Source organism: Myotis lucifugus, unplaced genomic scaffold, assembly GCF_000147115.1.
Source record: "Myotis lucifugus unplaced genomic scaffold, Myoluc2.0 scaffold_336, whole genome shotgun sequence".
In the NCBI taxonomy this organism is placed as follows: domain Eukaryota; kingdom Metazoa; phylum Chordata; class Mammalia; order Chiroptera; family Vespertilionidae; genus Myotis; species Myotis lucifugus.
The window spans coordinates 342,000-354,588 of record NW_005871384.1 but is presented as its reverse complement, the minus strand read 5'-3'; the positions used below and the strand labels follow the sequence as shown (position 1 = coordinate 354,588).

Sequence of the window (12,589 nt, the reverse complement as noted above, 5' to 3'; positions counted from 1 at the left end):
CCTGTTCCAGGCTGGTCTACTTCTCTTTCACTCTGTCTCTCTGTCTCTCACACACATGCACACTTGAGCCAAGAACCTGACCCAGGCTGGCCCCCTGTCCTCACCCAGCTACCTGGCACTGCTTCTACCACATCATAGACCAGTGATGGCGAACCTTTTGAGCTCGGCGTGTCAGCATTTTGAAAAACCCTAATTTAACTCTGGTGCTGTGTCACATATAGAAATTTTTTGATATTTGCAACCATAGCCGAAACCGGTTTGGCTCAGTGGATAGAGCGTCGGCCTGCGGACCGAAAGGTCCCAGGTTCGATTCCGGTCAAGGGCATGTACCTGGGTTGCGGGCACATCCCCAGTAGGAGATGTGCAGGAGGCAGCTGATCGATGTTTCTCTCTCATCGATGTTTCTAACTCTCTATCTCTCTCCCTTCCTCTCTGTAAAAAATCAATAAAATATATTAAAAAAAAAAGATATTTGCAACCATAGTAAAACAAAGATTTATATTTTTGATATTTATTTTATATATTTAAATGCCATTTAACAAAGAAAAATCAACCAAAAAAATGAGTTCGCGTGTCACCTCTGACATGCGTGTCATAGGTTCGCCATCACTGTCATAGACAGAGGCCTGATCCCAAGGCCTATGACTGCAGGATTCAGACCCAAGCCCATAATGACCTCACACCCGCTCCCTTTGGTATTAGCCCCTTGGCCTCCACACCCATTCTGCCACCTCATGACCCACGTGGCACATGTCCACTTTCCCCAGGACCAAGGGTCACTCTAAGGTCCCACACGTCCTGGACAGCTTCCAGCCTTCTCTCCCCTTACTTTTATACTCCTCGTGTCCGGCATTGATCAGGGGTATAAATTTGGATGGCAATGCTTTCAGCATCGTATCTGCTTCCTAGAATAGAAACACCATGTGACCTTGACCCCCTCGCCTTCACCCTTCACAAACTCTGATCCTAATAATGCTCACCAGACCAGCTTTCCTACCAGAAATCCCCTCAGACTTTGCTCCCCCTGCCCTATTATTTCACACGTTCAGGAGCTGCCTTACACTCTTCTTGGTCTTGTCTTCCTTCGCTTTCTTCTTCTCCTTTTCTTTTTCTTTATTTTTGTCTTCTTTTTTAGTGCTCTCCTGGACCGGATTCTCCAGTTCCATTTTCACCTGTGACCAAGGATAAACGATGCTTCAGAGAAGACCAAGGGCATTTTATAGGAGCAAGAGAACCCAGACCTGTGGCTGGGGTAGGCTCAGGGCCCCAAGTCCTAGGGGAACTGGTGGGGTCCTGAGACTTATCTGGGGTCCAGGAAGAGGGGCATCAGGTGATGAGGTGTTCTGACCAGAGCGGCTGCTCTCTCCTGGCCTGTGGGTTACTAGAGCTATAATAGTCTCACCAGACATTTCCTCTCCCTGGACAAGGATGCCTTCTCAGATGCAGGTACCCCACCCCCCCAAGCAGTCTTCCTAACTACATATATTCCCTCCAGCCACCTCTGCCTCCATTGAGACTGACCTCGCCCGGCACCCCACTGCCACCCTCAGTTTACACTCAGTACTCTGTAACCTCAGACTCCATCGGCCACAGAAATCTGCCCCACCTCCAGGGTACCTGTTCTGGAGTCTTGTCTGAGAAGATCTGGTTGGATCCACCTAAAGACTCGTCTGGATAATTAGGGAATCGGCCAGTAAGGGCACTAAGTGAACATAAGATGGTCAGAGAGATGGACAGGTGGGTGGACATATGGACGAATGGATGGGCAGGTGGAAGGGTGGGTTGAAGGGTGGGTGTATGGATGAATAGATGCATAGAGAGAAGGATGGGGGAAGATAAAGGGCCAGAGAGGATGAGGGAGAGAGGGAAGGAATAGTTACAGAATAGAAAGGACAGATCACTCAGGGGACATTCCTGGATGCTTTCCCCCATCTTATTCTGGCATTTTCTCTTCTATTCGGGGAAATAGCAAGTCATGGTGGAGAGGGTCCTGTAGTGGAGATGGTCCCAGGTTTAAGCCAGTGCATTAGCAGAGTGCTGGTGGGACAGGGTGAACGGAGAAGAGGGCCCAGGCTAGACCAGAAGACAAGACAGGTGTGAGGAGGGAAAGGGGTTGAGGGTTGAGTCAGCTGAGGCTGGGGACACTGACTGGCACTCGATAAACCACTGTCGGATTTGCTCCTTCATTTTCTCCTTGATATCGGGCCCCTCGGTCTCTCTGAGAGCATCGTGGGTCTTCGAGATGGCCAGCTGGAACTCCTCCTCTTTCTCTATCTGGCGGAATCTCCTGACATCCTGCCTGAGGTTGGCTACGGACGCGTGCTCCACTAGGCCAGGCAAGGGGATCTGGGGACATGAGGAGGGAGCCAAGGGACTCAGGAGTGGGAGTGGGGCGGACCCGGCCTTAGGCTCGCACACCTGCCCCCACGCATTCCCTACACGTGCCTCGCATGCACACCCACACGGAACACCGGGCATGCCTGCATCAGGAGAAATTGTTTGGTGCTGAAACTCCTCTGTGTAAATTACTCTGATAATGAGTTTGCTAGATGCATCCGGGCAGGCCCCCCTGCCCGATCCCCCAGCACACCCTCCCCTGTGAGCCTCAGCCCCAGCCCCCGCCTCACCCCCCCTGCCTGCACCCCCGCCCAGCGCCCGCCTTGGCAGCCTCACTCGCAGCCACTTTCCCGCCTCATTGGCTCCCAAATGTATTTTAAATATCACTGTGCGCAGAGACAATTACTGAAAACGCTGAGCTCACACTGCTGATGGGCCGGGCAGCAGGCTCATTCCTCACCCCCTGCTGTGCCCAAACCCCCTGCCCTTCTCCACCAAAGCCTGACCTCGGGCCTCCTGGGGGTCCAGATCATCAAGTCTCTGACCTCCACTCCCATGAAGCAGACCCTGACCCCTCTCTCCTGAAGTCCCCAAGCCTCTTAAAGTAGCCACCCCAGCTCTGTCTCTAATCTCTCTGCCCCGCCCCCATATCAGCCAGGCCTCCATGGGCTCTGCCCACTGCAAAGCCCCTCCCAGGGATCATGTCTCTTGCCCCTGTCACCCTAAGTCAGCGGAGACCAGCTAGATGAAGGAAGCATCAGAGAGCAGAGGACAGACCGATTCAGGGAGTGGGGCCCCACTTACCACCCACACTCCCCCATGTGCACTCTCACGCTTGCCTCATGTTGTTCACACTTAGCCCTGCTCCCTGCATGCAGAGGAGAAGCAATTCTGGGGCCCAGAGCAAGTGGGGAGCCCATAGCCCCCCAAAACACTGTGTGAGGGGCTGTGCCCCATCCCAACTGGGCCCCTGTGACCTCCTTCTGCTGGGCCCACACATGCAGCCCCTCTTCCAGCCAGGGGCACAGACATGGGGTCCAGGATACTTGGTGCTGCTATCCCTCATCCCACACCCATATTTGAGATTCTTCTAAGGGCTCTAGTTCAGGGAGGGTGGGAAGGGATGTGTTGGCTGTGGCTTTCCTGTCCTTTCTCAGCCAAGTCCTGAAGGACCCTCGGGCCCCCTGGCATTGGCCTGCTCCCCTCCATCGTGCCTACCACAGTCCTGAGTGGTGGGTGGTGTGGGCAGTGATGGCTGTACAGGGCTGTGCTCTGGGGCTGGGACACAGAAGGACGTCCCATACACTGGCAGCCCTGTGCCCCTGCCTGTGCCCAGAGGACTCACCATGCCGATGAATTCCATCTCTGTTTGCCGGTCATACTGAGTGTGTTTCCTCTGTAGGTAACCTTTCCACACCTGGGGGAACACAGGCCCAGACACTCCGCACACTGCATTTCTTCTAGGATGTGGCTCTTGGGCTTAGCAGCCGCTCTGGAGGTCTGGCTGGCAAAGGTGTGGGTGGGAGGTGGGGGAGGAGCTGGGGAGGCACCTGGGGAGGTGCAGCTCATGGACAATTGCCACCTGAGCAGGGACAGTGTGAAACAGGGTGGGGCAGGGATGCCCCCAAGCTGTCCAGCACCTAGGCATTGCTCCCTCAGGGCCTCCCCGGCAGTCCCTCCTCATCTGCTATAACTTCTGAGGCACAGATCAGAGTTCAAGTACTGCCATCTTCAAAAAGCGCTTACAACACTCATGTCTCAGAATTCCCATAGCATTTGGAATAAATACTAGATTACTTCACCCAGGCACACAAACATCATTTCCGTAGGGACTATGGAGCTCCCCTAAACAATTCCTGCATTTTTGACATAAGGAAACTGAGGCTGGAGACAGTACAAGATCTCTCCCAGGCCGGGAGCCTGTCACTGCAGAGCTGAGACTGGGGCCAGGTTTCCTGACTCCTCGCCCAATGTTCTTCTCCCAGGCCACCAGCCCCTCTCAGACCTGCGGACAACCCAGTGCCAGAGGGTAGAAGGAGGTGCACTGGGCAGAGGGAGGCAGGGCGGGCGCCTGTCTGGGCTCCTGGGACTAGCAGTGGAAAAGCCCACGATAATGGCTTCTGATTAGTATTTGTACTCGAGAACTTGAAGACTGGGATGTAGAATTCCCACACCCTTGATGTCTGGCAACAGGGACAAAGTGACTTGCTTTGGTTCTTGGGGGGAAGTGGGGCTCTGTCTTTGGGGTCAACCCCCCTCTCAAAATGCTGCTTTATTGACCCTGAAGGTGAGGACCTCCTCCTCTATGGGGTAGCTGGACATTGGGTCGGTCACCAAATGCAGGGGCTCTGATTGGAACACTGCCTACTGATCAATAATCAAAATCTATCCCGGCCGGGGGGGTGGGGGGGAGGGTCAGTGGTTGAATATCAACCTATGAACCAGGAGGTCACAGTTCTATTCCCAGTCAGGGCACATGCCCAGGCTGCAGGCTCAATCCCCAGTATGGGACGTGCAGGAGGCAGCCGATAAATGATTCTCTTTCATCATTGATGTTTCTATCTCTCTCTTCCTCTCCCTTCTCTGAAATGAATACAAATTTGATTTTTTTAAAAATAATCAAAATCTGCCCACTTGGAGAGGCTCTCTGTCCTCAGGGGTGATGTTTGTCAGTAGGTTGGTTTACTTTTGGGTTTTGGTAGGAAGTGCCTCTAAGTTTCCTCTCTTGGGCCGGCAGACAGGAGGTTTGGAGGCATTGGGACTTGAGGGAGAAGGAGAGGAAAACCTAGCCCATGCCAGCCATTCTGGGCCCGCTTTGGAAAGAAAAGGTGGCAAGTGACTTCCTGTGACCAGCAGGGCCCCAGGAGGGGTGACAGCTGCAGGAGCAAAATGGCCCTTTTCTGCACTGAAATTTTCCCAGGGCCCCTCCAGTATCATCAAGCTGTTAACCACTATCGCCCAGCCTCGTGGTGGCCAATGATAGAGGCCAGGCCCACACACTGAGGGCACAGCAGGAGCTGGGAGGGTAGAATGGCCACCAGAACAGTGAGAAGGATGGGGTGTGATTGTGTTATTTCCATGTTAAAACCGAGGGTGACTCCAGACGGCACAGACCTTGAGGACGCCTGGATCACACCAGTTCTCTTCATTATATTTCCTTTGCCTCAGCTGCCAGGAGGGTCAGGGTATATTTTAGTGACATTTCTAACAGTCTTAAGAATTTCTAAAATGATTACCTACTCTGTCCTGCTACCTTATTATGGATCATTCTCCCCTAATTTTAATGAACCATCTGTTTCTAGGACTTTTATGGTATCCTACTTCAAGTTCTTTTTGGGGATAAGATGTAGAATCAATAAACAAATAAGATGCATGATTATTGATTATCAAGGTCCCTAGTTTAGAGTCTAGTTATGTGGCCACAGAACCCAAGCACCTGCACCTCTGTCATCAATTGCTAAGCTAGGGAGGCTTCCTGGAAGAGGTGACTACCTTGCCTTTCTTCCTGGACACTGGGGGGTTACCTTCTGAATGGTGATAGCTGCTTGGTTCGGATTTAACCTGTGCCACCCGCTCTCCCTCATCTTCCGATCCCGCTCCTCCTCTCTTCGGATCTCTCGAATGAAGGTGGCTCGGAGTCTGCCTTGTCTGGCCCGCTCGGCCGTTTGCAGCAGGATTATGGCCTCAGTTCGGCTCATTACTGGTTCAACCTGGCCAGATTAGAGCAAAGGAGCAGAAGATGAGGGAGGGCTCGTATCCAGGTGGGCAGTCGGGAAATTAGACACTGAAGGACATGCTGGGGGCATGGGCCTCCCAGGACATCTAGGTGCCCAAGTCCTGCTCCTCTCTGTTGGTGTTGGAAGGTTACAAGGACACAGGAGCAGCCTTGAAGGACACTAGGGATTATCCGAAGAGCACTCTCAGGTGGGAGCAGGGCAGGGCAGGGCCTCCCTGAGTCCTGAAGGGGGGCATGTCTATTCCCGGAGCAGGGCTATGGGAGGAGTCGGGGAGAGAGTCCCCTGGACTTGCCTCCTGGAAGGACACTGGCTCCATTCTGGATAGGATTTCTGCCAGCATCAGCTCTCGCTCCTGCAGAATGCTGGACTGCTCCTGCCGGAAGTATTTGGGGATTGGAACCTCCAGGTCAGCCTTTGGGGCAATAGGGGGGACAGAAGGTCAGGAATCAGAAGGTAGGCCGTTTGGCCAGTCCATTACTATTTCCAGCTACTCACAGAGATCCTGTTTTCCTCCATGCTAGATCCCTGGAGTTGGAAATTTATGGGCAACTGGCAAATCCACTCACAGTCATCACTTTCTCCCCTGCCTGGACCCTGTGGCCAGAGTTGAATTCTGGAGCTAATGGGCAGTGGTTCCAAACCTGACTGTGAACCGGAATCAACTGGGAAGCCTTTAAAATGCAGACTCCCAGGCCCTCCCTGGACCACCACTCAGAATTGCACGGCCTGGAGAATCTGTTTTTTTAAAAGCCAACAGCTGAGTCTGATGCAGCAGGTCAGGAAACCGAGACTGCCCTAGATGGGAGCAGTGAACCATGGCCTTGGAGCTTCATGCTCTGGAACCTGCTGGTACATCCAGATCACCTGAGGGTCTTGTTAAAATGCAAGTACAGATGAGTAGGCTTGGGGTGAGGCTTCCAGAGTCTGCATTTCTAACGAGCTGCTAGTGGTGCTGACGCTGCTGGTCCATGGACTACACTTTGAGGAGCAAGCACCTAGGGGACTCTTCACTGATCCCTCCCGGGTCATGAATCTTCCCATCCACGTGAGACCTCCAGCCTGACTCTCTAGCTACACCCCACTAGCCACTTGCATGCACCTCCACCCCCACCCCAGTTTCTGAAGGCCTTCTCCCCCATCCTTGATCCACCTGCTTGACCTCCCTCCCTTCCTTGCAGAGGCCCCAGAGGTGTCTGAAGGAGGTCAAGACCAGCCCCACCCCACCCCCACCCTCCACCACGCTGTCCTCGCACCGGGGTGAGCCCGAGGTCCCGCAGCACGTGGTCCAGGCAGTGCCACTCGCACATGTCTACCCGCACCATCTCATCCTTGAGCTCCAGCACGCGGCCCGCCACGCTGTCCAGCAGGCGCCGCAGCAGCCGCCGCTTCTGCGGCTGCACCATCTGGTCATAGAGAGTGTCGAACCCGCGCAGCAGCCCCAGGTAGTACAGGTAGAGCGATGAGAGCCTGTACTGGAAGGACTGCCACTCCCGGGTGGGCACGGGTTGGAGCATGGGCTGCTCTTGGTCCAGTAGCTCTTGCAAGGTCACGTGGGAAGAGTCCCAGAGGCGTTGGTAAGATCTGGAGAGGAGGCAGTGTGCACTGGAGTGTTCTGAGCATCAGAGGCTTGGGGACGGGGGTTGCAGGGGTGCTGCTGAGCCTTTCGAGGAGTGTGAACTCAGGTTTCAGAAGGTGTGATGTTAGGGTTACTCACAGTGGAGCTCAGTGAAGTGAGGGGTCCTCAGGGGCAGGAGATGGCAGCCACAGTGAGCACACTGGGGGTGTGAGATTGGGGTCACTAGAGGAATGAAGAATGGCCATGGCTCTTAGGGGCTCCCTATAAGGAAGAGGCCCTTTGGAGTTGGCAGCAGTTGGTCCGTCCATGGTGAGGGTGCAGCCCAGGGATGCTGCAGTGGTCTAGGATGGTGGGTGGGAAGTGGGTGAGGGATGAGTGTAGAGGATGGTCCCTTCCCCAGAGAAGAGCCCTGGCTCTGAATTTAATAGTCTAAGAGACATCTGAAGAGCAAAAGCTGACCACAGACTGGAGCAACTGGGGCTGCTGAGTGAGAATCAGGGGCCCTGGCCCAGCATGACCCACCCACCCACCAGTCCTTCTCCCTGTCCAGCAGCCCCAGCCTGATGGGACCTTGAGCAGGAGGCAGCTTGCTCTTTGCTCTCCCAGCCCTGGGGGCTCCACTCCAGCCCCAACTTACCCCTCCGACATGGTGCTCACTCCTCACGCTACCCTTGGTGAGCTGGTCGTGGAATCCACAGAAGCCCTGTGGTTCCACTCTGACTGCACCCCCAGAGCAGCCCAGTTTTAAGGGTTCTGTCCCATTGTCTCCATGTTCTAATGTTGGGAGGGGAGGGGCTGTGGGTGCACAATTGGGGACACATCACAGAGGACATTCTGGAGGCAGCACTCTGAGGGGAGGCAGGCTCCTTTGCAGCAAGCCTTGGAAAGCTAGGGCAGAGTGTGGGCTCTGCTGTGGCTACTTCTCTTGTGAGGATCAAGTAAAAGAGTGGTCCCTGTTTGAAATCACCCTGTAACTTCAAGACTCTGGTGAATATTAGTCCTGGAGGCATTACTCCAGCTGGAGGAGCCCTGTACCCCTTAATGCAGACCCAGCTGTTCACTCTGCTGTGCGACTGTCCGGGGGCTCAGGAGACCATTCTTTAGAAAAGACAAAGCACTACCTCCTGACTCTGGTCAGCTGGTGGTTGTCTTTTAGGCTCCATATCAAGTAGGGACTTAAAATTAAATACATACATAAGGCTCAGGGCAAAGGAAGGGGGAGAAGGGAGGAGCCAGAGATGAGTTCTCAGGCATTAGGACTTGAGGATCTTGTCAAAATGCAGGTTCCAATTCCACAGTTTGAGGTAGGCCTGAGAGTCTGTATCCCTGACAAGCTCCCAGCCACACAGACACGGCCAGCCTCTGAATGGCACCTGGAGTAGCAAGGTAGGAGCCGGGAAACGCCGAGGCTCAGGGGCCAGATCTGTGCCTGCCAGCTTCTAGCTGTGAAACCCAAGCGTGGGTAATTAGTTCTCACCTCAGGGCACCTCCATGTGAGTCTCTTCATATGAGAAAATGTGTGTGAAGGCAGCCACTGTCACAGAGAGCCTTCTCAGCACATGGAGTGGAAGGCGATGAGCTGAGCCGGTCACAAAGCGAACATAGCGGATTTTGGACTTGGTCACCGACTCCCTCCACTCCACCTCTCTGAGCTTGGGACAGCATTTATGGGTCACATGCCCACAAGCTGGAGCAAAGGCTGAATAAGAGAGAAAAGATACATGGGGTCAGATGTTAAGTGGTGAACTTGAGTGAGGGACATACAAATGGCCATTGTATTCTCTTGCAACTTTTTGTGTGTGTCTGGGTTTGAGATTTTTTGAAATAAAATTGGGGAAGAAAAGTTAGTAGTCTCAAAAACCTTCCCACCAGTATCTTCTGAAATGAAGGGGAAGAAAATGTTAGGGGAGAATGAAAACATCTTATAGATCCCAGCAGGCTGTTTGCAAGCTGGTTCAGGTCTTCCGTTTTGTATCTTAAAGAATACATCTAGCCTGGCCGGTGTTGCTCAGTGGTTGAATGTCACAGTTTGATTCCCAGTCAGGGCACATGCCCGGGTTGTGGGTTCCATCCCCAGTAAGGAGCATGCAGGAGGCAACTGATCAATGATTCTCTCTCATCATTGATGTTTCTATCTCTCTCCTCTCTTCCTCTCTGAAATCAATAAAATATATATATATATTAAAAAGAATACATCTATGTAGACCCCTGTGCCCAGCATGGGACAAAAATGGCAGTTTGCTGGAAATAGCATCATAAAACATAGTCTGAAGGAGTAACACAGGGGAGATTAAAAATGGCAGCAGAGTAGGAGGATGCTGCATGGACATGCTCCCAGGAAAAAGCTGGAATTACAACTGAAATACGGAAAGGCTTCCTGAATAATCAACGGAAAACTCACAGGAGAAAACCCTGATAACCAAGGACTGAAGGTGGAGAACGCATAGAGCAGTGGTTCTCAATCTTCCTAATGCCACGACCCTTTAATACAGTTCCTCATGTTGTGGTGACCCCCAATTTCATTGTTACAAATTGAACATAATTAAAGCATAGTGATCAATCACAAAAACAATATGTAATTATATATGTGTTTTCCGATGGTCTTAGGCGGCCCCTGTGAAAGGGTCGTTCAACCCCCAAAGGGGTCGCGACCCACAGGTTGAGAACCACTGGCATAGAGACTGGTAGGAGGGGTGGAGGCATGAAAGGGCTGGCCAGGCACCTACAGATGGCAACTGAAGTCCCAGAGAGATATCTCAGCTGGGGGCGGGGGGGAGGAGGGAAGGGTGCCACTGAGAACTCTGGGATCTAATCCTGAAGCTGGGCTCCCCATTAGATAGCACCAAGCTGAAGAGAGTACCCACATAACATCTAGCTGGGAAAAGCAGTGGGGTGCTGTCTGCCAGGGAGTGGCAGCTGAAAGTTTGAGCACCCTCTTAAAGGTCCATCACACAAAAATTCCCTGTGGAGCCACCCACCTTGTGCTCAGGCAGAGGGAAAGCAAAGTGGACTGGAGCTGTGAGAGCAGACCCCAGGACTGGGGACTCAGGCGATAGAGCTCAGAAGGCAGACACCCCAAGTTTCCTGTGCTGAGTCATTCCCTCACACAGCAGAGGACATCTTTCCCACACAGACATTTGCCTTGCCTGAGGTGGGGGAAGACAGTTGACACACCCTAGTGGAAAACACCTTGCCCTGAGGCCACTTAAGAGATTAAAAGTAGCAATTAGCCTCCAGACAGAAGTAACTGCCCCACTCTGTTGAAAAAACTCTCACCACACATGAGGACGATTGCCTGCGGGCAATTTAAGTTATTAGTCTGTAGACAGAGGCGGTCTCTGGAGGCTTTGTGTCTTTGCCTAATCCAATTAGTCAGAAACAGCCTTTAACACTGTCCTGCAGTAGAGATTCAGAGGTGTAGAGGACCTACCTAATACATAGTCACAAACCCAAACAGACAACCAAAATGAGGAACCAAAGAAACAACCCCCAAATGAAAGAACTAGCAAATTCTCCAGAAGAAATAAATGAAGCAGAGATAAGAAATTTATCTAAAACAGAGTTCAGAGTAATGATGTTAAAAGTGCTTAACAGTATGAAAAAAGGTATAGTAACTATGAAAAAAGAGTAGTCTGAGATAAAGAATGACATAACACAAATAAAGAACACATTGGAAGGAATACACAGCAGATTAGGGGAAGCTGAGGATCGAATCAGTGAATTAGAAGACAGAGTTGAAAATATCACTCAATTAGAGAACCAAAAAGAAAAAAAACAATTGAAAAACAGGATGACAGCTTAAGGGACCTGTGGGACAATGTGAAACATAACAATATTAGAATGATAGGTGTGCCAGAAGAGGCAGAAAGGGAGAAAGGCATAGAGAAGGTGTTTGAAGAAATAATGGTAGAAAACTTCACTAACCTGGTAAAGGAAAAAGTCACACAAGTTCAGGAGGCACAGAAAACCCCAATCAAGAACCCAAACAGACCTACATCCAGACACATCATAATTAAAATGCCAACAATTAAAGACAAAGAGAGAATCTTAAAGGCAGCAAGAGAAAAGAAAACTGTTACCTACAAAGGAGTTCCCATAAGGCTGATGCCTGATTTCTAATCAGAAACTCTACAGGCCAGAAGGGAATGGCATGAAGTACTCAAGGTAATGGAAAGCAAGGATCTGAAACCAAGATTACTATATCCAGCCAGGCTATCATTCAAAATAGAAGGTCAAATAAAGAGCTTCCCAGACAAAAAAAAGAAAAAAGAAAAAAAAAAAAGGCTAAAGGAGTTCATCACCACCAAGCCAGCATTACAAGAAATGCTAAAGGGACTGCTGTAAGGGATTGCTGAGAAGAAGAAACAGAGAGAGAAATCTAGCCATACAGAATTAAAATGGCTATAAATAGGTACCTCTCAATAATAACCCTAAATGTAAATGGATTAAATGCTCCAATCAAAAGGTGTAGGGTAGCTGAATGGATACAAAAACATGACCCAACTACATGCTGTCTATAAGAGACCCACCTCAAAACAAAAGACACACACAGGATGAAAGTGAAGGGATGGAAAAAATTTTTCCAGGCAAATGGAAAAGAAAAAAAAAGCTGGAGTAGCAATACTCATATCTGACAAAATAGACTTTAAAAGCATCATGCTAAGTGAAAGAAGCCAGTCAGAGAAAGATAAATATCATATAATCTCACTCATTTGTGGAATATAATGAACAACATAAACTGATGAACAAAAATAGAGCCAGAGGGGAAAATATTCTAGAATATAATAGAAGTAATCCTATTATTTGCAGATTTTTAAATATTTCCTACAACTTTTATGATATCAGACTATGTTAGTACAGTTTTGGTAATATTATTATACTTAAAATCCTTTTATTCTTGAAATATTAGTGTTTATTGCATGTAATATTATATGTAAGA

At 50.7% G+C, this 12,589-nt stretch overlaps 1 protein-coding gene across 1 annotated transcript in view; it reads right to left on the bottom strand.

Annotated features, from left to right (window-relative positions):
• IQCA1L (IQ motif containing with AAA domain 1 like) overlaps nt 1–8,298 on the bottom strand; it is a 13,640-nt gene extending 5,342 nt beyond the window's left edge. Inside the window, exons 1-9 of the mRNA XM_014466371.1 lie at nt 8,288–8,298; nt 7,328–7,655; nt 6,363–6,486; nt 5,862–6,037; nt 3,683–3,754; nt 2,150–2,346; nt 1,618–1,702; nt 1,062–1,172; nt 830–905 (exon numbers count right to left, since the gene is read on the bottom strand). Of these exons, the coding sequence (XP_014321857.1) occupies nt 830–905; nt 1,062–1,172; nt 1,618–1,702; nt 2,150–2,346; nt 3,683–3,754; nt 5,862–6,037; nt 6,363–6,486; nt 7,328–7,655; nt 8,288–8,298 (1,180 nt within the window). The remainder of the gene's footprint in view (nt 1–829; nt 906–1,061; nt 1,173–1,617; nt 1,703–2,149; nt 2,347–3,682; nt 3,755–5,861; nt 6,038–6,362; nt 6,487–7,327; nt 7,656–8,287) is intronic.
• Between the last annotated feature and the right edge of the window lie 4,291 nt (nt 8,299–12,589).